This window comes from Anabas testudineus, chromosome 6, assembly GCF_900324465.2.
Source record: "Anabas testudineus chromosome 6, fAnaTes1.2, whole genome shotgun sequence".
Classification (NCBI taxonomy): domain Eukaryota; kingdom Metazoa; phylum Chordata; class Actinopteri; order Anabantiformes; family Anabantidae; genus Anabas; species Anabas testudineus.
Genome location: NC_046615.1, coordinates 14,144,685 through 14,169,714, shown reverse-complemented (window position 1 = coordinate 14,169,714; position 25,030 = coordinate 14,144,685). Strand labels below are relative to the sequence as shown.

The window sequence follows — 25,030 nt, the reverse complement described above, 5'->3', positions numbered from 1 at the left end:
GTGATACGGTATAGAAGTGAAAATTACATTAACTCCAGCAATTTAGCATTTAAATTCATAAGCACTTTATATGCTGCAGTTTTTTTTTAAAAGTACATTTTAGCGTTTCAATGAAACTATGTTTACAGTGTGTTATAAAAGTATGAACCATTTCGACAGCCTGTGCTTAAAACTCTTGAAGACATGCTGAAGCTTGAGGGTTTATGCTTGATCACAGAAATACTAGTTGAGATGAGCAGGTGGAGTTTGGTATGCATATTTGTTAGGCATAATTTTTGCTCCATGGAGAACAAAAAAGTATTAAGTAAATTAAAAGCTTTATCAGTAGTTAGTACTGATATAACTTAAGCTTTATGAAGGTGTATCTGTGTGTATTATAATCCATTCACTAATAATTATGAATGTCACATTAATGATGGATACCATTTTACCATTTATAAACAATTCATTTATTTTAAGAACAAGCAGAGTTCGTGGATCCTCCACTGTCATCATCATTATTCTCTCTGAAATCAGCTCAATTTTAAACAAACTGTGTCCCATGGAGAGGAATGGAGAGAAAATGGGAGTTTCACACACAGTTTGGCTCCTCTCAACCTTGGAAACAGTTGTTGACAGTAATGGCTGCTTTATAGCCTCAGTATCACAGTGCACCAGAAGTCTCCCTGCTGGAAGCATAATTAACAAACGTTCTCAGTGAGACCAGTAATTAATGAAACCACACAATCAGCACTGGATTACCCTGAGTGTTTAAAACTGCCCTCATAAGGACAAGTGCACATAATGAAAGGATGAATTAAGTGGCAGCCAAGTGATAGCACACTGCTTAAATAAAAAAATAAAGATAGACATATCATTTGCCAACATGACCCTCACCACAGCCCTGCTTGTTTTTTCCAGGTATAACTGCCCATCCTACCATGGATTACCTAAACCAGGTGTGATCAGCCAATCAGAAACTGTAAGTGCAGGGTCGACCTGGCCTAGACCATCCCAGCTTCTAAATGTTTATTTAAAGGTTTATGTCTTGTTTTGTTTGTTATGGGAACAACTTAAATGTAACAGAAAAGAAGAAAGGAGTCCATGTATAGATGTATGTATGTTGCCTGTTATGTTGTAGCCTGCAGCTAGCGTCCCATATTCCACATTGTAATGACGCCACTTTTCTCCGATTTCATCACCAATTAACCTGGTTATGTTTATTTGCATTGCACCTGACAACACAGATATAGAGATTACTCCACTGTGACTCTCATCAGCCATGACCTTAACATCTTAGTGGCTAAAGAAACAGTTTGCAAATACTCTACCCAGCATCCATTTGTACATGCATGACTCGCTAGTGCAACCTCAACTGAAAACATGATCTGTAACAAAAACACAGTACACCGAACCTGATGCAAATCTGTACTTTACAGCCCAGACACCAAACCTGTTAATCATCAACTAGCTGAGCAACATCATTTCCTCCAGCTTTCCCCTGACATTAACTGTGTATAGATGTATGCATATGAATGCTGAGGCAGCTCACGCTTAATGACCACATTAAGACGTTATTAAAGGCATAAGATGGGCTATGCAGAGGCACAGTCATTTCCTGCCATGCACACTCTTTGATCATCATGGGTGGGTGGGCTGACTTAAAGTGGTTATATGCATATAAGGCACAGTGCGGAACTAATAAAATTTGCAGGTCAGACCAGTTACTTGCGAGTAACCTCCTGTATTTACATGTTGTTTCATGCTTTTTCAGAAACAGCAATAAACCACACGTTTGTTTGACTAAGCTATTCACCCAAAACAAAAAGAACAAAACATTTATTCAAAGTAACATCCAAACTCACATGAAAAGAAACTGTCAAATGTATGTCCAAAGGACATCTATAACTAACATCTCATGACAACGGCTGTGGCAAAAGATGAAAATGAATTCAGATCACAGAGCCCTTCATATAACTGGAGAACATTAACATCTGACTGTTGTTATGTTCCAGTTCCACAAGCACACACAAAAGCAATACACCGCATGTGCAAATACTGCATAGCTAATAAGCCTATAGAATATCTGTGTGCCCTTAATAGTAACGTTGTGCTTTCACTTCAAACCTTGTTTTTAGCCTTATAAAGACTGAATAACTACTGTGTCATTGTAGGAAGACTTGTGTGGAGTTTCAAATCTGAAACACAGGTAGATTAGCTTTTTCTGTATTATTGAATGTAGTCTGTTAGCAGCAATCCAGAGTCTGGTTCTTTGTTTCATTGTTCAGTAAAAAAGAAGAAGTCTATTCTCCAAACAAGAGATAAATCCAGGCCAAGACCTTTGGTGGGTGGTTAAAGGAAAATACACGTTCATCTATGGTGAGGAACTTCACTGTCTCAGGATTTTGGCTTCAGTGGAGACTTCAGTGGAAGAGAGGAGGCTGGAGATGATCCATGTTTCTTTTGCTTATTTCTGACGATGGGAGATTGAGGAAGGATATGGTTCATGGAGAGTCCTGAGGTTTATCAAACTGCTGACCTCTCTACTCCTGAGTCCCCTTAGATTCGTATGTGAAAGGTACTAGAACAAAAAGAAAGATAGAATGAGGTATTAGCATTGAAATAGCTGTGTAAAGTCCCTGACTTTTTTTTAAACAAAATACTGTAGACACGGGAATCAGTAAAAGATGTGTTCATCATTTGAGTGAGAGCGGACAAAGGTGAGGCTATTTGCATGAATGGGCTGAGGATTAAAGTGATGTTAAGATGACAGTTAAATGATAAGAGTTATTACCATCCATCTGGAGAGTGAACACTGTAAGTAACCATGGACAGCACACAATGCTGCAGGATAAGGGACAGTGCATAAAGGTTTTTAAGCTATACCCACTCGTCCATTAGATGGTCATGGGGGGGGGTTATGTAAGGTACATTTATTTACCTTAAGAAGTCAGGAGCCCTAGAAATCATATTCTCAAAGTCGGCAAAGGAGAGTTTGTTGTCTCCATCCAAATCTGCCTCTTCAATGGCCTTCTCACACACCAGCTCGACCTCTTCAGGAGTCAGCTCCTCCTTTGTCAGCTTATTCAGAGTCTTCTCCAGGTCCTCTTTACACAAGTAATTATCCACATTGAAATCTGTGGGCCACGGCAATTAAAGCAAATACAGTAATACAGTATATTATAATACACTAATAACACAGTAATAAGTACAATAGTTCTGGTAAATTTAAAAAAGCACAGACGATCTTTTAGAACTCACCGTATATTTTGAAGGCATATATGGCTTTGAGCTCTCTAGGAGCCATTTCGCTGAGTACTGAGAACATGTCCACAAATTCATTGAAGCTCAGATTCCCCTGTCCATCCTCCGAGAAAGACTCGATAATCCTGTTACGGAATGGATTTTCCTACATACGAAGAGGACAACAACATTTACATACATCAGTATGTAAATATTCAACACTATAGAGATGTTGTTTAGATAAGACAAGAAAATTTATGAGAAACACCCTAATGTCATGAACCACTGGTTTCATGACTGCGGTATATGTGCTGTTGTTGGTTTCACATAAGGTGCAGAGGTGTAAGCTGCCAGGTGTATTCTGCTGATCACAGGGCTCAGCTGAAAAAAAGCTGACTCCTTCTCATTGTGGGCATAGTGAAGCTAATATTTTCTTCTCTGTTGCTCAGCCATAAACTCGGGTAATTCCCAGGTAATTCGCTGATTTGACAAAGCTTGTAATCAAAAAAATAAACAATAAATCAAAACAGATGTAGAATCACATTGACTCTATGACTGTACGCAATCTAAGCACATGTGTTGTCCTGACCATGGATACCGTGTTTGAGCTCAAACTGAGTCGTGTGAAGTGATTTCACTGGATATCCTAAAACGCATCAGTGGAGCCTGAATCACTCGAGCTGACTGAACACGGCTCATTAAAATCGAGTTCTCTATGAAATAGTAATGCATTTATGGTTATGAAACTGAAGAGAGCTCCTGTTAACTGTCTGTTCAGGCCTTATAATTCTGCCTTAACTGGTCTCCATCTTTCTGCTGCCATCTTAACAGCCTCACAATGATGTTTTACAGACGAGGACCAACTATACCCAGACGAAGAAGTCACCAACCTGGCTAAGGATGTGATGCAATGTTATGCAACATTCATAAACTTTCTGAATGATCTTTTCAAATGGTAACTGCTTAAAAATAGGAGGGTTTGTTTCGTGGCACATCAAGCTGCATCAGACATTTAGATATGTGTATTGATTAGGCATCGACCCATACAAATAGTAGGTGCCGCATTTATGTCCCAATATCACTAGCCAAAAGGTAATTACAATACAGTATAAACAGAAAAACAATAATCAGGTAAAAAATCTATTTCTCTACCTTCAACTCTGGCATGTTGACAATTAATGCTAAGGGCAATTTACATTCAGGATCATTGGTGTAGTCCATTGGTACAAGATGAGGAGCCAACTCGTGGTATCTGCTGTGTAACCTAGAACAAAGAATAAGAACTATTTCTGAGCATTTCAGTTTCTTTTCCTGCTTCTGGTTTGATGACAAATCAGACAAGATCAAACCATTCGTTTTTATATTTTGGGCTGTTTCTGTCTCCCTGTTCAACTCTGTAAAAATCTATAATTGTATGCTGCATTAAAATTCATTTATCGTAGAATAGAAAGTCTACTTACTTAGAAGACTCCTGCTTGCCTTGAATGACACAACCCCCATCCTTATTTAATATTACAAAATATGACAAAAGACCAGTGAAATGTGATCACAGGTTACTGCCATTAATAAGAAAAGCAAGTGATTCGTCTAATTTATCTCTGTCTTTATAGAGGGGGTGTCATGAAAAGAGAAATTGCACTTTCCAGTCAGATTATAGCTGAAGCAATAACATTTACCTTTCTTTTTTTCTAGTATTTAAGTTGAACACGTTGAAAGAGAAAGAAATGTGACACTTCGCTGGGTGGCATTGAAAACAACACCACAGTCAAAAGGTCAACATGACTTTCAGGTCATGAGGTTTGGGTAACAGGCTGATACAGCTACACAACAGAACCGTCTAGATCTTTAACACCTGAAACATGTTACTTATTACAGTTAAACGATTCCAAATCACATTTTCAAGTGAGACCTATTAATTCTAATTTGAAGTAAAACCAATCTCAGATGTTATTTTATAAAAAAAAAAAAATGCACATTATAATTTAAGCACCAAGTAGAGTTCTCTAGCAAGATGGCTTACGTATGCGTACACAAGAGTCAAATGTATTCTGAACTGTTTCATATAGTACAGACACATTTTGGTAATGTGTGTATGATCTCATGGTTCAAACATGTTGTGAAATACATGTATGTCGTTTACAGCTGATGAACAGTAAATCTATGAGCACAGCATCAGATTTAAGAGGTATAGTTAATACAAAAACTTACCTCAGGATTTCTTTACGAGTGAAAAATGTACAGTCCTGCAGTAAGAGAAAAACTGCACGTCAACACACACACATGAAAAACACATAAGCCTTCTATAAGAGCCCTAAGAAGCTGTCAATGACACATCTGTGAGTCACATAAAATAACCTCACATTTCCTCTACAGTTGTGTGATCAACTCTTACTGTAAATAAAGTAAAGGTGTCTGATTTCTCTTAAATGATTTTGTAGGCCAGCGTTGTTACCTGCCACTTACTACAAGAAATATGGAGGCAGGGGAACTGTTGTTGCTGCTGTTGTCTGACATACATGTGTTGGTTGGCACACACTTTATGTGCTCCCAGCCCTATCTGAGTGCAGCCAGCTGAGATCCAGAGCCAAAGTGATCACTAAAAACTATAGCTCAGTCAAACTGGGTTTTACATTTTAAATATCTGATCCTAAAATAAGATCTGAAGTCTTTTTGAACCCAAGAGGGAAACGAATTACTAAAGGCAGAAACAGAAAGGAACAGTATTGAGAGCAGAGAGTAACCAGAGAGTCTCTTGAGAACTTAACTGTCTCCAGAGAGTAGAGTTTCATAGCATATTAAACTGGCTTGGCATCAATTATTAAGTCCACACCTAATCACATAAACCTGTGCAGAGGCGCATGCTTCATAAGACCGCCTTAATAAATGTTACAGGAAACAAAAGCTCAGATCTTCCCAGATTATGACTCAACAAGCCCTACAACCTGCAGTTGGCAATGAAATCAAAACCTTCTCATCCAGCAAGACGATGTCAATATTTAAACAGTGTGGTCAAAACTGATGGCTCCTAGAGGGAATTGATTATCTACATGTCATTATATCTGGGGGGTCGAGGACCACCTACAGGCTTGATCAATACAAAAGTGACAAAACACACACACACACACACACACACACACACACACAAAAGAATATATTTGTGAATGTATTTAAGCAGGATTTTGCATCTGGTCGCAACAAAGTGCACAGGCACAGACGTGCAAGCTTACCTGATAGGCATCAAGTTGCTCATCGGTAAATATTGTTTGTTTATTTCCCATCTTAATCAAGTAATTTGTTGCAAGTACACATTCACAGCACTGAACGTCCGACGCCTTTTCTCAATGAAAGGCATTGAGGTGGTCCACGGAGTCCAAGTCTCCGCACAGGACGCGTCCACAACGCTGCAAACCCTTAAAAAAAGTATTTCAGTGTGCTTAAGAGGAGATATCCGACATGACCTCGAAATTTAGAGGATGCACAATTAAAACAACAACAACAACATCTACAGAAAAAGGTCCAGTAGTGTCGGAGCCAATGGAGGGTGTCTGAGTCCAAGGAGTGCAAGCTGATCTGCTTCTTTAAGCACTCTGCTGCTGTCCACAGGGGCCAAGACAAGCCAATAGGACCTCAGGCAAATAAATAAATAAACAGTTAAGTAAGTAAGTAAATAAATAAATAACTGGTGAACTAGCATCTGCTGGTAAGGTGAAGAAAGCAAGCTGTGCACTCGTGGAAAATGTGCTATGATCCTTGAATGAAGTAGTAGTTTACATAATAATAATAATAATAATAATAATATATTATTATATTATTATATTTAGGCTATATATATAACGAACAGCATTCCCGTGGGTTTAGACTGTGTGTGCACATTTGCATACGCACCATTACTATTTAACTCTTATTCCGTGTTGCCAGAGATCCGCATAGGAGGATTCCTGCACCCAATAACAAGTGTTGTTCTTGTTCATTGTGCTTTAACAAGAGCAAAACTTTTTTAACTGACGCCCAGAACCTGTTGCACAGAAACAGCACCTAACAAACGCATTGTCTTCCCCAGCCAGGCTGCCTGTGCCAGTGTCCGCTCACACGCCTCCCTCTTCGCCTTGTGCAGAGACCGAGGTCCGTCTGCTCCACCTGCGTGTGAGCGCAGCACACAGCAGCGCACTGAGCTGTCCCCAACTACACCCCAGGACAGATGCCAGTTTCACATGTAACCCAAATATCCACTGCCTTGCCTTGTTGCTGCATTGGTTAAGCCCCCGGTTTTCGTTGCGTTAGGCAGCTTCACAGGCAGCAAAGTTGTTCACAATGGACTCTAAGCGAGAAAAGGATCAAGGTAAGTTGTGATGGATAGCTTGTTGCTACGTCGCTATGCTAGCCCCTAGCGACGTATGCTAGCTCGCCGTGGCTAAGATGCGGCTAACAGCAGATCGTTTGTTACACAACATTCTGTGTTATCATCAGAGAAAGAGGACAATTTCCCATTTCCTTTGATAACCCACCCACTTCCATCCGGCTGAATCATCCTCATCAAAACAAACAGCCGTTGCCTCACGACGTCCATTGCTAAGACACAGGTAGCTTACCAGCATTAGCAGACGTTACCAGAGGCTGACCATCAAGCTAAGCTAAACTTCATCTTTATTTCTGCATATGCAACATATGTTTGGTGTCCATAGTTCATCCACCCACGCTCGTTTCCACCATTTAGTGGTGTTATAGTTATGGGCCCTTATGTAAGTGACATTAATTTGAACTACACTGAAGTACATCTGAAGATGCAATAGGATGAAATGGAGCAAAACAGCATAATTATCTCAGATTAACCTGATGAATGTTTTTTCAGTGAAGCTTTTCTCTGCAGGGAGCGAGTTTTTTTTTTCATTTGGACAGGCTCATGAAAGAATATTCATGTGTACACAACTGTGGCACGATGATGCAGCCTTAGGAAATAAACCAAATATAACTCCTTCAGTTGTTAGTCATGCATGCTACTGGAAAGCTAATCTGGAAACCATCACAAACTACTCACAGAACGGCACGTCTGACCATTTGTGACTCTTTCCCCTGGAGTTGGCAGAAAAAGAGCCGCAAAAAAGAAATCCATGGACTGCTTGAGTAGGTATTTACTATTTAGAGATGTTTGCTTGTTTCACCCTAAACTGAAGCGACAACGCCTCCAGCATTCTGCTCCTAATCCTGACTCACAGATAATCTGATGTTGTGTCACATCTATAAGAAAAGAAACGTGCATTTGTCCTGTTGTGCTGCAGTCCCATTTCTTTTATTCTTTCAGATGCAGAATTTGAGAAGATAACTGCTGCACTGCTCAAGTCAAGAACAGGAGAATTTGATCTGGAGTCAATACTGTTTCTTAAACTGAGGAGTCATGGTAAGGAGAAATTGATATAACAGCATTCAAGAACTGATCGTTGTTAATAATTTTGTGTGGTGTTGGATGTCTTGTAGGAATACATGATCTTGGATGCGTCGGGGAGTGTATAAATTTGGAGAGACTGGACCTCTCTGGAAATAACATCACAAATTTAGCTCCTTTAGCGTCTCTTCGGCTTCTTTCTGTACTCAATTTATCTGCCAACAGGATTTCCAGTTTAGGTAAGGAAACAATAACATCTTTACTTCTGTGCCTACACCTACTAAGAAATAGACTTTTTTTTTTTCTTATTAAATTTCTTTGCTTTTGTCATTTCAGAGCCACTGCGCAGTTGTGACAACTTACAGAACTTAAACTTGGCCGGTAATATCATAACCAGGTATATATGAATTATTCAGACAAACATGTCATAGTAATTATATTTTTAATGACAGTATTTAGAATTGTTCCTGTTGATTGACTGTTTTATGTGTCAGCAGTGTTGAGAGCCTTCACTGCCTTCAGTCCTTGAGAAAGCTTGAAAATATACGTCTTAAAGACAACACTTACAATTACACTAATCCAGGTAATTTTAATGGCATTTAATACAATCTAACTTATGGAAAATCTTTAGAAGTGAACTCACTATTACCTTTTCTATGTCAGTGTGTAGGAACACATCATATAGAGCCATAGTTCTTGAGATGTTCCCTAATATCAAGGTGTTGGATGGTAGGATTTCTTTGTTTTATCATTTTGCATATGTGGCATTAGCATTGACACAGAATGTTCTCCAACACTGATCTGAATGTTACTTAAGGTCTCTTTGAATTGTAGGTGAAAGAGTGGTTGGTCGTGGGAGTGACTTGTACCAGTTATGCAAAGACATTGATGATACCATCAAAGGTAAATTGTTAACTGTTATGCTAGTTTAAAATGTTACTTATTATCTTGCCGTACTCATAAGATTATCTTGTAGAATTGATCTTTCATGCAGTTTTCCACTGACTTTACAGGCATGTTTGTGATGTGTTTCTGTTAAGTAAAATGTTACCGTCCGACGTTAAGTTGTTTTTTCTTTCATTATTTAGCTGGTTTATACAAGAATGGGCAGCTTATTGAACATCCTGATTGCAAACCATGGGTGGAAGATAGTTACTGGGAGATAAAGAGATCAAACAATGCCATCATTGAAGAAGCCTACAAACAGTTTAATGGTAAGAGGGCTTACAGGACCTTGTATTTATTTATTTATTTTAACAAAGTGCAGTTGTCAGTTGCATTTGCTACATTATGGTATCCTGTTTAATCCTTATCCTAATCTCTTCCTACAGATGTTCTTCATGAATGCCGACTCCTCAACAATAGAGCCATTCATGTAATTTCACAAACGGAAAGATCTATGAGCCTGAAGAAGCAGCCAAAGCAGTATGCCATCTGAACTGGGCTAATTTGTGTGCAACATTTCTCAACTTTCTGTTGTATGGTATACCATAGGCTAATGTACTGTAGGTTTTTGAAATTACTAAGCTATATCCAAATGCTTGATAATTATCATTGCCATACACACGTGCTCTGTGTTGCAGTGTGAGGCATTTGTCGATATTTTACTGCATTCTATGCATTTGGTATCTGACGATACTTGCACCTGGTTTGAAAACCTTTATCCTCACTGACATCCCTCAGTTTGGTTCAAAGATGTCCTTACTTGCACAATGTGCATTTTGTACCATGTTGTAGCCTGCATTTATGCTGAGAGCTATGCTGCTTAAGGATTTCTCTAGGTTTTCAGCAACTAAGAGCTTTTTTCCATTTTGCATTGCTGGATAATTTTGGGAGTTAATGTGTCCCATGCTGTGTGCTTTCTTTGTAAGTTGAACTTTTGCAAAAAGTGATTGAATGATTGTTTCAGCTATTTCTACTTGTTTTATATCATAAAGTTAATTGTGGACAACTAACTTGTGGAAAATACAGTGCTTATAAAGATGTAAAGTTGTACTTCACATCTTTGACATTTACTCACATATTAACAGTATACTTTAATACAGATACACACAGTGCACTGTTTGCACAGCTAGAATGAATATGTAGGTTAAGAAAAATGCAGAATTCATTTAGGTGACATGGTGCAATTCGTCGACTACCATAAGCAGTCCACTAACACCTCCTGGTGGTAGACGTCCTGCAAAGCTAAAGCGTGTGTTAAGACGCATTGAACCAATTAACTAAATGAAATGGTACAAAGAATTTGACCTTTCAGCATTTTTAAATAACAAATTGTTCTCATACCTACTTATAATATTGCATTAATTTTTTTATCATGTGGTGACACTCCACACTATACATGAATACACGACCTTTTACTACGCCAATCCCGGAAGACGTTAGGTTAGGAGTAGGAGGGTTTGTAGTCTTTTTAGAATTGTTAAGCATAGGAGAAAAGCCCAATTTAAAGTTTGCACTACAAAATTTAAATCCTTACGAATCATGTTATAAAATGAATAATCGTGTGTCATTATGCAACGTGAATTTGTTTAATACGGCTTTGCTCATTGACGGTCATACTTTATTTTGAAAGGAAATGGTGTGAGTTCAAAACGGAAATCCGGTTTGTATTACGCTAGCTTGACACAGGTACTGCCTCCTCGACCTTGGCTGTTTTAGCATGGCAGGGAAGATGTGGAGGTCAGCGGTATGTACGAGACAAATATGTAAATCTTTGAATCAAATGCGTACTGTACTGTACTGTACTTGTTTGCATCAGCTGTTATTATGTTTTAGTCAAAGGCTGCAGCAATACCAGTGACCGCACCTTCTCTACCGCTAACTAGCAAGATGCTAACGTATAGGCTACTTGCTTGTCGTTACCGTAGCAACCAGCTGTTTACCTAGCTAGCAAGTTAGCTAATGCTACATGTTTTCTATGATAATGCATAGTAGTATTAAGTTCTAACTATTACTGCTTTATACAACACATGTCTATGAAATGTTCCTCACCTGCAGATTCTTAATCTACTAAGACAATGGGGTTTATCGGTCAATGGCAAGGATAAAATCAAGGCACAGGAAGTAAGTTAAGTGTATGTTTAAAAAGGTGAACTATCTTCGCTGCGTTAGGAGAAGAGCTAGCTAACGATTTCCCACTGTAGCAAAGCTATTTAAATATAAACTGAACGTTTTGTTTTGTCATCTCTCTATGACAGAGCGTCTTTTTTTGTTCATCTGCAACTATTTTACATTGAAGCCTGAGTTGTGCTCCAAAGCCAGGGTTGCTTCAGTTGTTGTGGTGGTGTATGGGCTATTACCCCTGCTATCCAGACGCTATTCCCTTGTGTGTTATGCACTTTTATTGCATATTATATTTAGTAAAAATGTCAATTTACATCCATTAAAAGGGCATTGTTTATCTGGGCATCATTTGACAATTCTTGATCCCTGTTCTGCTTCTCTTTCCGGATAAGTGTTGCTCAACACTACTCCAAAAAGCTATGCTATGGGAAAATGTTTGATGTGTACATGTAAAAACTTGAGCTTCTTTTTGACTGTCAGCTGTCACGGGTGGTTGGTGCTTTGACGACAGAGACTCCACAACCCAGGACGTTCATCCGTGGGGTATGTATCCTTCCTCTTGAAGACTACCTTAATGGTAAATTATTTTAGTTTATCATTTCTATAAAACTTTGAGTCTGCCTTTGAAGTGCTTAATTATTTGTACACCATATATTAATATTATCTTCCTTTGTTTTGCTTCACAGATGCAAACTGTTACTTTAATTCCTGGTGATGGAATTGGTCCAGAGATCTCCACTGCTGTCATGAGAATATTTGAAGCAGCTAAAGTTAGTACCAGAGTAGCAGAAGAGCACATCACTGTTCAAGAACATTAACTAGAAAGGACTGGTTGCAATATATAACAATTTCTGTGACCCAGGCATTTACACCCGCAAAACAAATAATATCAAATGAGATATGCAGTTAAAGTTTATTTGTTATAAGCTCCTAAAGTTTATTTTAATTGAATCTAGTGCTTCTGTTTTTTGTCCATTTTTGTTCTAGGCACCCATTCAGTGGGAAGAGAGAAATGTTACAGCCATCAAAGGACCCGGTGGGAAATGGATGATTCCCCCAGATGCCAAAGAATCAATGGACAGGAACAAAATTGGCCTAAAAGGTAACTTTCTTAAAACACTTAAAAACTACAAAATTTGTAAGGTTTTATAAGTTGTATTCATTTAGTTTTTTTTATTCTTATGACCAATGTTTTTATCAGGAGCTTTACCCCCCCCCCCCCCCTTAAATTCACACAGCAAAAAAAGTCAAATTGATATGTTACTGTTCATTACAAAAAAAAGGTTTTGACCTTATCTCTACAGGTGCTTTCATTTAGTGTTGGCAGGTGAACTAGTAATTAATTTTGAATTGTTCGACAATCTACAGGACCTTTGAAGACACCAATAGCTGCTGGTCACCCCTCAATGAACCTGCTACTGAGGAAAACCTTTGACCTGTATGCTAATGTGCGCCCCTGTGTGTCTATTGAGGGTTATCAAACCCCCTACACTGATGTGAACCTGGTGACCATTAGGGAGAACACAGAGGGGGAATACAGTGGAATTGAACATTTGGTAACATTTAACAACACACCTTATGAGTAGTTATTCCTTGAATTAATGTAGGCATATTGCATTTCTTAAGATTTTTGTTTTAAATTTAAGACATAAAACATTTAGCACTTTGTTTGTTTGTCACTGTTTACTGTGTACTGTTTACATTCACTATTTATTACAGATTGTTGATGGAGTTGTGCAGAGTATTAAGCTCATTACAGAGCAAGCCAGCCAACGCATTGCAGAGTACGCTTTTGAATATGCCAAAAACAATCAGAGGGCCAGTGTTACTGCTGTTCATAAGGCCAATATTATGTAAGTTTTGTTAAGTAAAAATACTTAAATTAATTTGAGATTTCACCGCTATGTATTAAAATTAAGTTGTTGTCTCTTATTGACATCTTTTGTAGGCGCATGTCAGATGGACTTTTTCTACGGAAATGCAGAGAGGCTGCGGAAAAGCACAAAGATGTGAAATTCACTGAGATGTACTTGGACACTGTGTGCCTTAATGTAAGTGCCAACAGCTTTTGCTGTGCATTAGATCATTGTGTTTTAAGGGTAATATGTAACTTCTGAAATTGTGCTATAAAAAAAAAATTGACATTTTTCAATAGTGCCATTCTTAACACATTCTTACAGATGGTACAGGATCCCACGCAGTTTGATGTATTGGTGATGCCAAATTTGTATGGAGACATTTTAAGGTAAGTTAAAGTAAAAGTTACAAGTACATTTCTCAAATTTAACTTAGAGTTCAACTTGTTTAATTTGTTGCAACAGCACATGCAAATTGTAGCAAACACATAACAACAAATCCTTTATTTTCTCAAAGTATTGTAAAGTATCTAATCTTAAGTATTTTGATATGAAATAGTGAGCTAAGACAAAGCATTTAGGGTAACCTGTGCAATAACCACCATCCTGCTGACAGAGAGACAGCTATTCTGATGACAGAGATGGTGAACAGTGGTCAAATTAGGTGTGTATTGAATGGATCAAATACTTTGCTAACAGGCTCACACCTTGCTTTTAATGTGGATATCCAAAAGCAACTAATAGAAGTAAAGAACTATGTATATGGAAATTTATTGTGTTGATGCAAATTCCAAAATGTGATCGGACTGATGTGATCGGCATTAGCTAAAAACTATAACTATAACTATAATATGTCCATGAAATGTAATTATCGAGGTCATATGTGTGCCAAAAGAGTAATTATGTGCTTACTATTACAGCGATCTTTGTGCTGGACTAATTGGGGGTCTTGGAGTAACACCTAGTGGAAACATTGGTGCCAATGGAGTTGCCATATTTGAGTCTGTATGTTTTCATTATTGCAATTTGTCACTCAGTTATTGAATTAGTTAAACCACCTGAAAGTTTGGCCTCTACATGTTCTTTTCAGAAATGTGATGACACATTGTGGTTAATATGTCATGTCAGGTTCATGGAACCGCCCCAGATATAGCAGGAAAAGACATGGCCAACCCCACCGCCTTGTTGCTCAGTGCAGTCATGATGCTGCGGCACATGGGCCTGCGTGACCACGCTAAGAAAGTTGAAACTGCCTGCTTTGACACTATTCGAGATAAAAAGGTAACCTTCTTTTCGTGACATTTAGACATGCATTAATATTTATATGTTCTCATCCTGATTTGTAATATTTTATCCACGTTCAAGGTTCTAACGAAAGACCTGGGAGGAAACTCAAAGTGTTCAGAATTCACAGAAGCAATATGTCAAAGAGTGCGAGACATGGACTAGAAACACGTCAAAGAGTTCATTATTGCCATTTGGTTCTCTTTAATTCATCATGTAACTGTATCTGCACATTTTTAACCAAAATATTTATTCAAAATGCCTTATACTCTATATACTTATAGAGTTTAAGGTAGTGAATGTTTTTTGCACACCCCAACGCACTGTCATTTGAACAAATGTTATTGTATATGTACATGTAATATGCCTTTTATCATTATTTATTGACTGCATAATCTGTGATGCATTTGGCCTCTCATCATTTTGACAATAAAGACACAATCATATTTGAATAGGCCATGTGATTAAAGTTATAACTAACAAAATACTGTAAAATATCGTGTGATACAAAAGGGGTGAGAGGTCAGAATTATCATGTCTGTATTTTGTCACCTGAAGATGAGATATGTATGAATTAGAGGCAATTATTTCATTCTGTGAGCAAATGCATCAAAATAAATGGTGTGACTCTGTCAAATTCTGAGTATCGTAATGGCAAATATTATTCAGTATTTAAAATGTAATTTTGGTTTACTCCAAATATACAGTATTAAAACAAAATTAAATATTGTTCCTGTTTTAATTCTGTACATAACATACTGATACAATCAAAAGAATGATGATGACATAAAGAAGAAAATTAAAATAAAGTGTGGTATTAGATTAAATTAGTTTTTGTATTATTTCTAATGGTGTTTAAATCTCATGTAAAGAGGCTGTATACCTCAATTTGGTATTCACACTGTGCTGCTGTGGAAATGGAAACGTAACAGCAGATTACCTTCATGGTTAAAAGAGTGGACAGAAACATTTTCTTGTCCTTTGCAGCATGGCATTGCTGATCAGAGCAAGCTCATTTTTCACTGCTTCCTCTATGGGAACAGGGGAGACATTCAGACCTCCAGCTGTGATGATCTGCTCTAAATGGAAAGAAAGACGGCACACTGACATTACAGGTGTCTATGACTTATAACATGGACAATGGAGTGATATACACAAGACTACAAAGCTGTGGTTAATGTACAGAATGTGACATGATAACCTGAATTAAGCTATTTTCCCACAATAGTCTTATTGTCTGAGATATCTTAACTTTTTATTCTCCTTGTGATGTACAAGAAAGCCTATTCATCGATCTTCCTCGGGTCTCCTGTATGCAGCCATCATCTTCATCCTAAGCTCCTTCCATAATAGAAAGCCACGACAATAACGTGTCCCCAAAATCAAAATGTCCCAGTCAAATCTGGCCATTTTATATATGTGGAAACAATATTCATTCTGTCCTTAGATTATAGATACAGCATTGAAGGCTTTAATTACAGTTGTTCCGATCATACAACACTTATTTTGGTAGTTTGTAAGCTTGACATGACTGATCTGAATATTACCAAGTAATAATGTGACAAGAAAAGAAACCAGTGTATCTGCCACATACAATTAATAACATCTGAACACAAAGAGCTTAACTAATGTCAAACAAAAGGCATATGTCATTATCACAGTGCAAAGGTTTTAACAAACGCATGGGAAAGAGGTTATTGAATGTGTCACTGCAACAGGAACATGTAAAAGGTTATGTGGAAGTTGGGTCATGGCAACTGGACTTCCTTCTTGTTCAGTCAAGTTGCCATGACTCAACTTCCAGAGAACTTCATCTGGAAAACTGAGAATCCTCCTCCAATGTAAAAGGTTGTGGTTAATGCACATTAGTACTAATAAATATCATGCATAGGGCAACTCCTCATGCTTGCTTTGTTTGTGTGTCCTCCTGAGATGAGACAAACAGCTAATCTAAAAAATATATCTAGTCCTACTTAAAAAATAAAATCCTATAAATAAAACTACTACTCTGCTGATGAAAGGCCTCCATAATGATGCAGGCACGATCCATCCTTGCATTCAGCACACAGCACTTGGGGTTTTAATCCAGTTAAAGTACACGCTGCTCTATAGTTAGCACTTTCATGTATTGCAAAATCCAACATCAAACCAATTGGACAAATACATTAAATATTATAATCATTGCAGTCTGTCTACTTGTTATGTAACAGCACACTGTAGCTCCAATTTATCATAATACACTGATGTTAGAGCAGCGAATAGCGCCCCCAGCTGGGACTGAAGGGATACTGCGTTCTGGATAAAACGCTTCAACACATGTTTAAGTACTTAATAATAGTAATATTCCCTCTTACCCTAAAATAGTTTTTAATGAGTTTCATTGCATACTGTGCAGATTTACATACAGGATATGTTTGGTGGATATAAAGCCTGATCAAACGAGCTACCTTATTTTAAACCGTGGAATAAAAACACACTGGTGGATAACTTTAAACATATTTCATGCACTAATACGTTCATTTACTACTTAACCTAATTAGAAAACGTGCAAGTTGAATATCCTGGTGACCCACTAAACTCATATCCTAGGTAAGACATGCCTAACTATGGTCAAGAGCACCTTCAGAGAATGAGGTTCAGCTCTCCGAGCAGCTGATCTCGCTCCCTCCAGCCTCCTCCCTCTTGACTCTCAGGTCTTTTCTAGACTCCAGCGGAACATCCGGCCCCTGTTCCTCAGAGCTCTCCAGAAGGTTCTGCGCTGTGGAGCGGCTATAAGAGCCAGCCATCTTCCTGCACCAGCCTCACAGGAACTCCAGCGACAGCGAGGACAGCAGGAACACCTGGCAAGTAAGTCTCTGCTGTTATCCGACGCCATGTAGGGAGCACACGTAGCTGTACGGCTCCTGAATGCTAGCGGTGTCATTCAGGTTTAATATGATATACCGCTAGTTAAGCTAATGTTAACGTTAGCACACAGTTCACAGCCGGACATTTGCCCACATATGCTGCCAGGTGTTGTATTTAACAGAAATGTTAGCGTTGTTCTAACGTACGTTTTAATGTCTATATTTAATTGTCATTTAATAGTATTTACAAACATGAGTTAACGCTAACTAGCTAGCTAGTTTTGTTGGACGGAGTTAACGTTCGCTAACGGTAGCAGTGGTCTGATGTTAACTCCATGTTAACGTCTGTGGATTAAATAAGCCACATGTGTAGCTGTGTAACCTGAATATGTGCTCATTACATATAATATTAACACTGTGTGTGTGTGTGTGTGTTTCTTCTTTAGTTTAACTGTGAGGTTTTCAACATGGTCCACGAAACCGGCTACTACGACCTCCTGGGTGTCAGCCCCAAAGCCTCAGCAGAGGAAATCAAGAAAGCGTACAGAAAGCTCGCCCTGAAATACCACCCAGACAAGAACCCCAACGAAGGAGAGAAAGTGAGTGGACTGTCGTGTTACATGTAACACTAGACGGCTTCAGGGTGTCCAAAAATGCCCCTTCTAATTTTAAACTGCGCCGCTTGGTGCATGGACTCCGGGAACTTTCTGGAAAGATCCAGCGTCAGTCGCAGTCGCTCTGTTTGGGGCAACGTAACGTCACATGGAGACTATCTCAGACACTGTTCACGTTGATCATGCAGTTAATTATTAAGTGCAGTTTTTATTTTTAAACCAAAGATTCACTAAGCATTCATTTGGAAAGAACGTATTTTGATGTAATACTGATCACCAAAGTGACAGTAAGTAAGTTTAGGCTGACAAGTATGATCAATACTCTGTGACAAGAAACTCAAAGTAATTTTAGTAATTTGTTGTTGTAAACCTTTAAATTGCTTTCAAATTAGATTCATGGTTTGTGTTTTATTTCCACAGTTCAAGCATATATCTCAAGCATATGAAGTGCTGTCAGATCCAAAGAAAAGAGACTTGTATGACCAAGGAGGGGAACAAGCAATCAAAGAGGGTGGTGTAGGTGGAGGAAGTTCACCAATGGACATCTTCAACATGTTCTTTGGCGGCGGGGGAAGGATGCAGAGAGAAAGACGGGGTAAGATCTTTTGTCACAGTTGTTAATAAAGTCATCCAGCAGTATGCAGATTGTAAATTTAGGTATTTGAATTTGACAACACACGTACAACCTATTAAAGCACATGTTTATGTTTGTCCTGTAGGAAAGAATGTTGTCCACCAGCTTGGTGTTACGCTAGAGGAGATGTACAATGGCACAACTAGGAAGCTTGGACTTCAGAAAAATGTTATTTGTGAAAAATGTGATGGTATGTATTGTTTAGTTGCTGTTTTTTGATCACACAAATAATAACAAAATGTCAATAACTAAATGTAAATGTAATAATCATGTTTGCTCAGTATTTTAGAAAATGACATAGCCCTGTTTGTTATAGGTTATGGTGGTAAGAAAGGTGCCTTAGAGAAATGCTCCAACTGCAAAGGAAGAGGGGTCCAAGTAAAGGTGCAACAGATTGGGCCTGGCATGATTCAACAGATCCAAAGCATGTGTCCAGACTGCCAGGGACAAGGCGAAAAATTCAATTCTAAGGACCGGTGCAAAAACTGCAATGGAAACAAAGTAGAACGCAAGAAGAAAATCCTTGAAGTTCATATTGACAAAGGCAAGCCTTTTCCCCATCTGAGCTACTCCTTGAAGTTGTACTTGGTAGTAAATGTGTTTTGCAATGTAAGTTACATTGAAAATGAATGTTTTGTGCAGGTATGAAAGATGGTCAGAAAATTACATTCAATGGTGAAGGTGACCAGGAACCTGGACTGGAGCCTGGGGATGTTATCATTGTGCTGGATCAGAAAGAGCACCCTGTTTTCCAGAGACAAGATGATAATTTAGTTATGAAGATGAACCTCAAACTTGTTGAGGCCCTGTGCGGTTTCAAGAAGACCATTCAAACGCTAGACAACAGAACACTCGTCATCACCTCACAGCCAGGTAACTGACTGAAATCAGCTGGCCTCCAGTGCCGACATATCTGTCATGTTTCATGGTGAATATTTTTATTTATAATATTTTTTGTCTTTAATCAACAGGTGAAGTAATCAAGCACAGTGACATAAAGTGTGTACAAAATGAGGGCATGCCGATTTACAGGGATCCTTATGAAAGGGGGCAGCTTTTTATTCAGTTCATGGTAAGACATTGACACTTTTGCCACAACTCTTAATATAATTTCTTGATTCTTTTGTTAGAAAATATTGATTTAAAATCATTTATTTCACAGGTGGAATTTCCAGAAAAACACTGGCTCCCAGAGCATCTGATGTTCCAGCTAGAAAGACTGCTTCCTTCACGGGAGGATGTCATGATTACTGACGACATGGAGGAGGTAGAACTCAGTGAGGAAGATGTACGGACACAACAGAAAACCTACAGTAGGGAAGCTTATGAAGAAGATGATGAGGGTCCCAGAGGTGGAGTGCAATGTCAGACACAGTGAATGTACTGTAGAAAGCATGTGGGATTTTGTTTTGTTGTTTTTTCAACCCATGCCTTTAAGTCCTTTTTTTTGTTTTTTTTTTTTTTTACACAAGGTAATGGACTGCTAATTAGTAACTTTAAGTAGCTTGCATCATTTTGCATCATCTTTTTTGTGACTTTCCTTCAACACAGACAATTTATTTGGGCTTTCAAAGTAATGAAAACTGTATTTAGGTGTTACTGACTCATACTGTATGTTATTTAAGATCTGTGTGTTTTATATGTACAGTATATTTCCAATGTTGTTTCTTCCATTCAGAAGCTGAAAGGACCAATTTTATGCTTTCTGTGAAGGTAATTTCAGTCATGAAAAACATTTTTGGTTCTTTCTCAATAAAAGTTCAAGAATCTTCTTTCTTTGATCTTTGGCATCAGCGCTCTTTATTGAGTTGGTAAGATTTTACTTTTAGTATTTTGAATATAAAATTATTTTATTAGAAAGTTTATTAATTTGTCTTAAAAGATAAACAAGTGACAGAACCAAATGCATAACTACATGGTAATCACTGGAATACAATGGATCGATCAAAAGTATGACATAATTGCAGACATCATTAAGTAGGTAATTCCCTTTAGTGTAGCTTTCTCCTGAAAGAGCAACCTGTAAAATAAAAATTTAAATCAGCAAGATCTCTTTTTTCTCACAGAGATATGTGAGCTGAAGGTACTTGGATGTACAGGCTACTAATATCTTTTACAGTGGATACAGCACTAGCAGTAATGTAAGTCTTTAGTTGATGTTTTACCCTCTGTCAGTCTGGCCTTTCCTCCTTTTGGCTGGCACAGCACAGTTGAGCATCCCACACAAAGTACAACTGTCTGTGCATGGCTGAACACAGTGGTGATCTTGTAGCAGCCTGCAATGATCCGAAGTCAAGTGTAAGCAAACAACTGGTTCAATACATACTGCTATGTGAATAAGGACGATGTACTCAGCCTAGTTAATGTTACAAATACCTAAGTTTACAAAAGTATTGTACTTGAGTATATGTAATTAGTTACATCTCACCATGGAATGTCTGACAATTCGTTATTATATTAAATATAGTTAAAATTTCTGTAAAACATGACAGAGGTAACGGGCCAGTGTATGACCACAAGTGACTACACTACTACACAAATAGTCAAGTTAAAGTACCTGCTTAAAAATATACTTCACTAGAATCAGAAGAACTTAAGTACAAAGTGCATCCTTTAAAATTTACTTTAAGTAGAAGTAATCCACATTGAAACTGATTTCTTCCTTTTTGGTTATAGTTTATACAACGCATTGGCCAATTGAATGCGAGTTAAGCCATCCCACGTGACTTCACTTAGCCAATCGATTCTGTGGATCGTAGGCAGTAAAATTAGAGACTCAACAGTAGATGAGAGAAAGTTGGAGGTTGGAAAAAAATTAATAAACAGAGATGGTGATAACAGAGAAACAGAGAGGAGAGAGACAGACGATAGAGAGGAGAGATACAGACGATTGAGAGGAGAGGGACAGACGACAGAGAGGAGAGAGATACAGACGACAGAGAGGAGAGATACAGACGACAGAGAGGAGAGGGACAGAGAGGAGAGAGACAGACGACAGAGAGGAGAGGGACAGACGACAGAGAGGAGAGAGACAGACGACAGAGAGGAGAGGGACAGACGACAGAGAGGAGAGATACAGACGACAGAGAGGAGAGGGACAGACGACAGAGAGGAGAGGGACAGACGACAGAGAGGAGAGGGACAGACGACAGAGAGGAGAGATACAGACGACAGAGAGGAGAGGGACAGACGACAGAGAGGAGAGGGACAGACGACAGAGAGGAGAGGGACAGACGACAGAGAGGAGAGATACAGACGACAGAGAGGAGAGAGACAGACGACAGAGAGGAGAGGGACAGACGACAGAGAGGAGAGGGACAGACGACAGAGAGGAGAGAGATACAGATGACAGAGAGGAGAGGGACAGACGACAGAGAGGAGAGGGACAGACGACAGAGAGGAGAGAGACAGACGACAGAGAGGAGAGATACAGACGACAGAGAGGAGAGGGACAGACGACAGAGAGGAGAGAGATACAGACGACAGAGAGGAGAGGGACAGACGACAGAGAGGAGAGAGACAGACGACAGAGAGGAGAGATACAGACGACAGAGAGGAGAGAGACAGACGACAGAGAGGAGAGAGATACAGACGACAGAGAGGAGAGATACAGACGACAGAAAGGAGAGAGACAGACGACAGAGAGAGAGACAGACGACAGAGAGGAGAGAGAGACAGACGACAGAGAGGAGAGAGAGACAGACGACAGAGAGGAGAGATACAGATGACAGAGAGGAGAGAGACAGACGACAGAGAGGAGAGATACAGAGACAGAGAGGAGAGAGAGACAGACGACAGAGAGGAGAGAGACAGACGACAGAGAGGAGAGATACAGAGACAGAGAGGAGAGAGAGACAGACGACAGAGAGGAGAGAGACAGACGACAGAGAGGAGAGAGACAGACGACAGAGGAGAAAGTTTATAAAAGGACGGTGAGACTGAAAAAGGAAGAGATAAATATAAAAATGTCCAAAAAGAAAAAAGTGCACAGTAAAGAGTTTTTAATCCACAATAGACAGACTCCTTTCTGTTCATATTACCACTGGGAGCAGTAAACCAGTATGTTTGATATGTTCAGAAACTGCGGCTCTTATTAAAAGTGCCAATGTCAAACTGCATTATGAGACAAAACACAAAGGTTTTGAACACACATGCCCACTAAAATCTGAAGTGTGATCACAAACAGTGGCTGTCCAAAAAAAAAGTTACTCAACGGGGTTAAGGTCTGGACTCTGTGGAGGCCAAGTCCATGTGAGAAAATGATGTGTCATGCTTCCTGAACCAGTATATTCAGGTAGTCAGCTTACCTCATTCTTCTGGCCCATAACTCTGGTGAACCTAGACCTGACCAACTACAGCAACCCCAGTTCATAGCACTGCCCCCACAGGCTTGTACAGTAGGCACAAGGCATGATCACTTCATCTGCCTCTCTTCTTACCCTGATGCACCCATCACTCTGGAACAGGGTAAATCTAGACTCATCAGACCACATGAGCTTCTTCTATTGGACAGTTTATAACAATAATAATTTGACCCTTCTGAAACAGATTAACATCTTTACCACGACCACAGGATGTCTTCAAACACGGCTGTTAAGAAATGAGAAGCTACTCCCTGCATCAGTTAGAGTATCCATGCAGTTATTATCCAGTGGGAGGCTCTTACCTATTTGCTTAGTTAAATCCAGTTGGTGACTTATTTTGGACGGGCAGTGTAGTTTAGTTAGCTTATACTTGGAGCTGGCTCAGGTGACTATGAACCACATCTTAGTTATACTGCTACGGAGGACCTTGATTTTCCTGAACTCCTCGCCTTTATATGCCTTTGTTGCATGTCATTAACTTTTTATCTTCTTTCTGTTGTATTCTTCTTCCTCTCTGTACCTTCCTGCAGGTTTTTGCTGCTTGTTCTTTTCTCTCTCCACTTTGCACTCACCCCAGCCTGCAGAGGCAGATACTTGACCACTAGGAGCCTGGTTCTGCTCAAATGGGATAGAGTTGGGTTTTCTATATAATTTATAGTTGTTTTATTATATTCAGTGTGGACTTAAACCTTACATTGTAAGTGCCTTAAGATGACCTTTGTTGTCATTTGGTGCTATATAAATAAACTAATTTGAAGATATACTTTAAGTACCAAAATTAAAGTATTCATCATGCAGTCAGTGTGTATGAGACCAACCTCATTCATGATAATAAAAGTAATAATTATACCTGGACACTTCACGTCCATGAAGTAGGAGTTAGGACTCTGAACAAGTCTTTTCTTCTTGTGTTGTCTTCTCCTGAGGTCAATAGAAGGATGGAGGAGGTCTTTAGCCAACTGGAATGAAATATTAATACAAATCAGGCACATTTACTTCTACAGATGGCAAACATTTGGACATAAGCCAGCGTCAGTGAAGTCAAATAGCAATAGAGATTTTAAAGGACTTTCATGCACAGCCTTTCTAACATTTCTCACATAATAAAAGCATATATCTACATCTCTCTGCTCATCTCAGAGGTAGGGTAGGGGGTCGTTGGTTTTGTTTTTAGGCTTCTAGCAACACGTCATATAACATTATCTCACGTTGAAACGACACCACGCACGAATTATTTACTTCAAGAGACAGATTCTCCTTAAAAGCAGCACAGATTAATTTGCCTTTATGTTTGTAAAGCGCATGTGAAGAAAGAAGCCACATTGCCGAATGTAAACAACATACAGGTGCGGACTGTTTCTTGGTCCGCTAGAGTTTATATCGCTGACAAGTTTGATCGTGTTGGTTTTCAGCAAGTAGTCGCCACCCGTGTGGCACAGAGCTAGCTAACTTCGGCTGCTGCTGCTAACAACGCAACTAAGAAGTTTCAAACCGCAAACAGAAGAAAAAACGCTGACAGCTGACAAGTCTGCATATAAACTCAAAAACAACCAATGGCCACAACAAGTTGTAACTTACAGGCATTTTCACCGTGCTAGGTTTGCTTTTCTGCGCATACGTAGGTTGTTGGACAGGAACAGAAACTGAGCAGCAGCAGGAACCGTGTTTCCAGGCTAAAAGGGCTGAAACACAGCACTGATTATTTTTATTAATCATCAGTGTTAAACCTTGACAACAGCCTGGAGTGAAACTAAAAGTGTTGTG

The 25,030-nt window shown here is 39.0% G+C and overlaps 5 protein-coding genes across 12 annotated transcripts; 3 read left to right on the top strand and 2 right to left on the bottom strand.

Annotated features, from left to right (window-relative positions):
- Positions 1 to 415: 415 nt before the first annotated feature.
- Positions 416 to 7,228, bottom strand: cib2 (calcium and integrin binding family member 2). Of its 2 annotated transcripts, XM_026366300.2 has the most exons (7): positions 7,108 to 7,228; positions 6,450 to 6,632; positions 5,431 to 5,465; positions 4,375 to 4,486; positions 3,241 to 3,388; positions 2,921 to 3,116; positions 417 to 2,560 (listed from the first exon to the last, which is right to left on the bottom strand). In XM_026366300.2, the coding sequence occupies exons 2-7, from the start codon at positions 6,498 to 6,500 to the stop codon at positions 2,539 to 2,541; spliced, it is 564 nt and encodes a 187-aa protein (XP_026222085.1). In that variant the 5' UTR covers positions 6,501 to 6,632; positions 7,108 to 7,228; the 3' UTR covers positions 417 to 2,538. The 2 variants fall into 2 exon arrangements, with proteins under 2 accessions (XP_033181925.1, XP_026222085.1); XM_033326034.1 differs by lacking the exons at positions 5,431 to 5,465; positions 6,450 to 6,632; positions 7,108 to 7,228 and adding an exon at positions 4,683 to 4,733 and having other exon boundaries at positions 416 to 2,560.
- An 88-nt stretch (positions 7,229 to 7,316) lies between these two features.
- Positions 7,317 to 10,553, top strand: lrrc61 (leucine rich repeat containing 61). Of its 5 annotated transcripts, none has more exons than XM_026366299.2 (10): positions 7,317 to 7,561; positions 8,260 to 8,343; positions 8,522 to 8,617; positions 8,695 to 8,841; positions 8,939 to 8,999; positions 9,097 to 9,185; positions 9,266 to 9,331; positions 9,437 to 9,505; positions 9,691 to 9,816; positions 9,934 to 10,553. In XM_026366299.2, the coding sequence occupies exons 2-10, from the start codon at positions 8,331 to 8,333 to the stop codon at positions 10,038 to 10,040; spliced, it is 774 nt and encodes a 257-aa protein (XP_026222084.1). In that variant the 5' UTR covers positions 7,317 to 7,561; positions 8,260 to 8,330; the 3' UTR covers positions 10,041 to 10,553. The 5 variants fall into 5 exon arrangements, with proteins under 5 accessions (XP_026222084.1, XP_026222083.1, XP_026222081.1 ...); XM_026366298.2 differs by having other exon boundaries at positions 8,201 to 8,343; XM_026366296.2 differs by having other exon boundaries at positions 8,090 to 8,343.
- A 607-nt stretch (positions 10,554 to 11,160) lies between these two features.
- Positions 11,161 to 15,634, top strand: idh3a (isocitrate dehydrogenase (NAD(+)) 3 catalytic subunit alpha). 2 transcript variants are annotated; one of them, XM_026365604.1, is made up of 12 exons: positions 11,161 to 11,291; positions 11,603 to 11,668; positions 12,149 to 12,211; positions 12,355 to 12,438; positions 12,656 to 12,770; positions 13,037 to 13,224; positions 13,388 to 13,521; positions 13,617 to 13,719; positions 13,849 to 13,913; positions 14,445 to 14,529; positions 14,653 to 14,805; positions 14,890 to 15,634. In XM_026365604.1, exons 1-12 carry the CDS (start codon positions 11,265 to 11,267, stop codon positions 14,971 to 14,973), a joined length of 1,167 nt encoding a protein of 388 aa, XP_026221389.1. In that variant the 5' UTR covers positions 11,161 to 11,264; the 3' UTR covers positions 14,974 to 15,634. The 2 variants fall into 2 exon arrangements, with proteins under 2 accessions (XP_026221389.1, XP_026221390.1); XM_026365605.1 differs by lacking the exon at positions 11,603 to 11,668 and having other exon boundaries at positions 11,219 to 11,291.
- Positions 15,635 to 17,494: 1,860 nt separating this feature from the next.
- dnaja (DnaJ heat shock protein family (Hsp40) member A) lies at positions 17,495 to 20,683 on the top strand. Of its 2 annotated transcripts, none has more exons than XM_026365602.1 (8): positions 17,495 to 17,655; positions 18,101 to 18,253; positions 18,689 to 18,863; positions 18,988 to 19,092; positions 19,219 to 19,446; positions 19,545 to 19,775; positions 19,874 to 19,974; positions 20,065 to 20,683. In XM_026365602.1, exons 2-8 carry the CDS (start codon positions 18,122 to 18,124, stop codon positions 20,278 to 20,280), a joined length of 1,188 nt encoding a protein of 395 aa, XP_026221387.1. In that variant the 5' UTR covers positions 17,495 to 17,655; positions 18,101 to 18,121; the 3' UTR covers positions 20,281 to 20,683. The 2 variants fall into 2 exon arrangements, with proteins under 2 accessions (XP_026221387.1, XP_026221388.1); XM_026365603.1 differs by lacking the exon at positions 17,495 to 17,655 and adding an exon at positions 17,803 to 17,820.
- Positions 20,310 to 24,984, bottom strand: rps27l (ribosomal protein S27 like). Its single transcript, XM_026365607.1, has 4 exons — positions 24,845 to 24,984; positions 24,117 to 24,225; positions 21,068 to 21,178; positions 20,310 to 20,922 (listed from the first exon to the last, which is right to left on the bottom strand). Exons 1-4 carry the CDS (start codon positions 24,980 to 24,982, stop codon positions 20,894 to 20,896), a joined length of 387 nt encoding a protein of 128 aa, XP_026221392.1. The 5' UTR covers positions 24,983 to 24,984; the 3' UTR covers positions 20,310 to 20,893.
- Positions 24,985 to 25,030: the final 46 nt, after the last annotated feature.

What these genes read in the sequence shown, in the direction of transcription:
- cib2 (XM_026366300.2), bottom strand. Translation starts at nt 6,500, where the DNA reads ATGGGAAATAAACAAACAATATTTACCGATGAGCAACTTGATGCCTAT. An exon ending in TCAACATGCCAGAGTTGAAG is followed by an intron (nt 3,389 to 4,374) that starts GTAGAGAAATAG and finishes CTTCGTATGTAG; the next exon opens with GAAAATCCATTCCGTAACAG. An exon ending in ATATGCCTTCAAAATATACG is followed by an intron (nt 3,117 to 3,240) that starts GTGAGTTCTAAA and finishes CGTGGCCCACAG; the next exon opens with ATTTCAATGTGGATAATTAC.
- idh3a (XM_026365604.1), top strand. Translation starts at nt 11,265, where the DNA reads ATGGCAGGGAAGATGTGGAGGTCAGCG. An exon ending in ATAAAATCAAGGCACAGGAA is followed by an intron (nt 11,669 to 12,148) that starts GTAAGTTAAGTG and finishes TTTGACTGTCAG; the next exon opens with CTGTCACGGGTGGTTGGTGC. An exon ending in TTGTATGGAGACATTTTAAG is followed by an intron (nt 13,914 to 14,444) that starts GTAAGTTAAAGT and finishes TTACTATTACAG; the next exon opens with CGATCTTTGTGCTGGACTAA.
- lrrc61 (XM_026366294.2), top strand. Translation starts at nt 7,534, where the DNA reads ATGGACTCTAAGCGAGAAAAGGATCAAG. An exon ending in CATTGATGATACCATCAAAG is followed by an intron (nt 9,506 to 9,690) that starts GTAAATTGTTAA and finishes TTCATTATTTAG; the next exon opens with CTGGTTTATACAAGAATGGG. An exon ending in AGCCTACAAACAGTTTAATG is followed by an intron (nt 9,817 to 9,933) that starts GTAAGAGGGCTT and finishes CTCTTCCTACAG; the next exon opens with ATGTTCTTCATGAATGCCGA.
- rps27l (XM_026365607.1), bottom strand. Translation starts at nt 24,982, where the DNA reads ATGATTAATAAAAATAATCAGTGCTGTGTTTCAGCCCTTTTAGCCTGG. An exon ending in CATGGACGTGAAGTGTCCAG is followed by an intron (nt 21,179 to 24,116) that starts GTATAATTATTA and finishes GGATCATTGCAG; the next exon opens with GCTGCTACAAGATCACCACT. An exon ending in AAAGGCCAGACTGACAGAGG is followed by an intron (nt 20,923 to 21,067) that starts GTAAAACATCAA and finishes TTTATTTTACAG; the next exon opens with GTTGCTCTTTCAGGAGAAAG.
- dnaja (XM_026365602.1), top strand. Translation starts at nt 18,122, where the DNA reads ATGGTCCACGAAACCGGCTACTACGACCTCCTGGGTGTCAGCCCCAAA. An exon ending in GATGCAGAGAGAAAGACGGG is followed by an intron (nt 18,864 to 18,987) that starts GTAAGATCTTTT and finishes TTTGTCCTGTAG; the next exon opens with GAAAGAATGTTGTCCACCAG. An exon ending in TGAAGTTCATATTGACAAAG is followed by an intron (nt 19,447 to 19,544) that starts GCAAGCCTTTTC and finishes TGTTTTGTGCAG; the next exon opens with GTATGAAAGATGGTCAGAAA.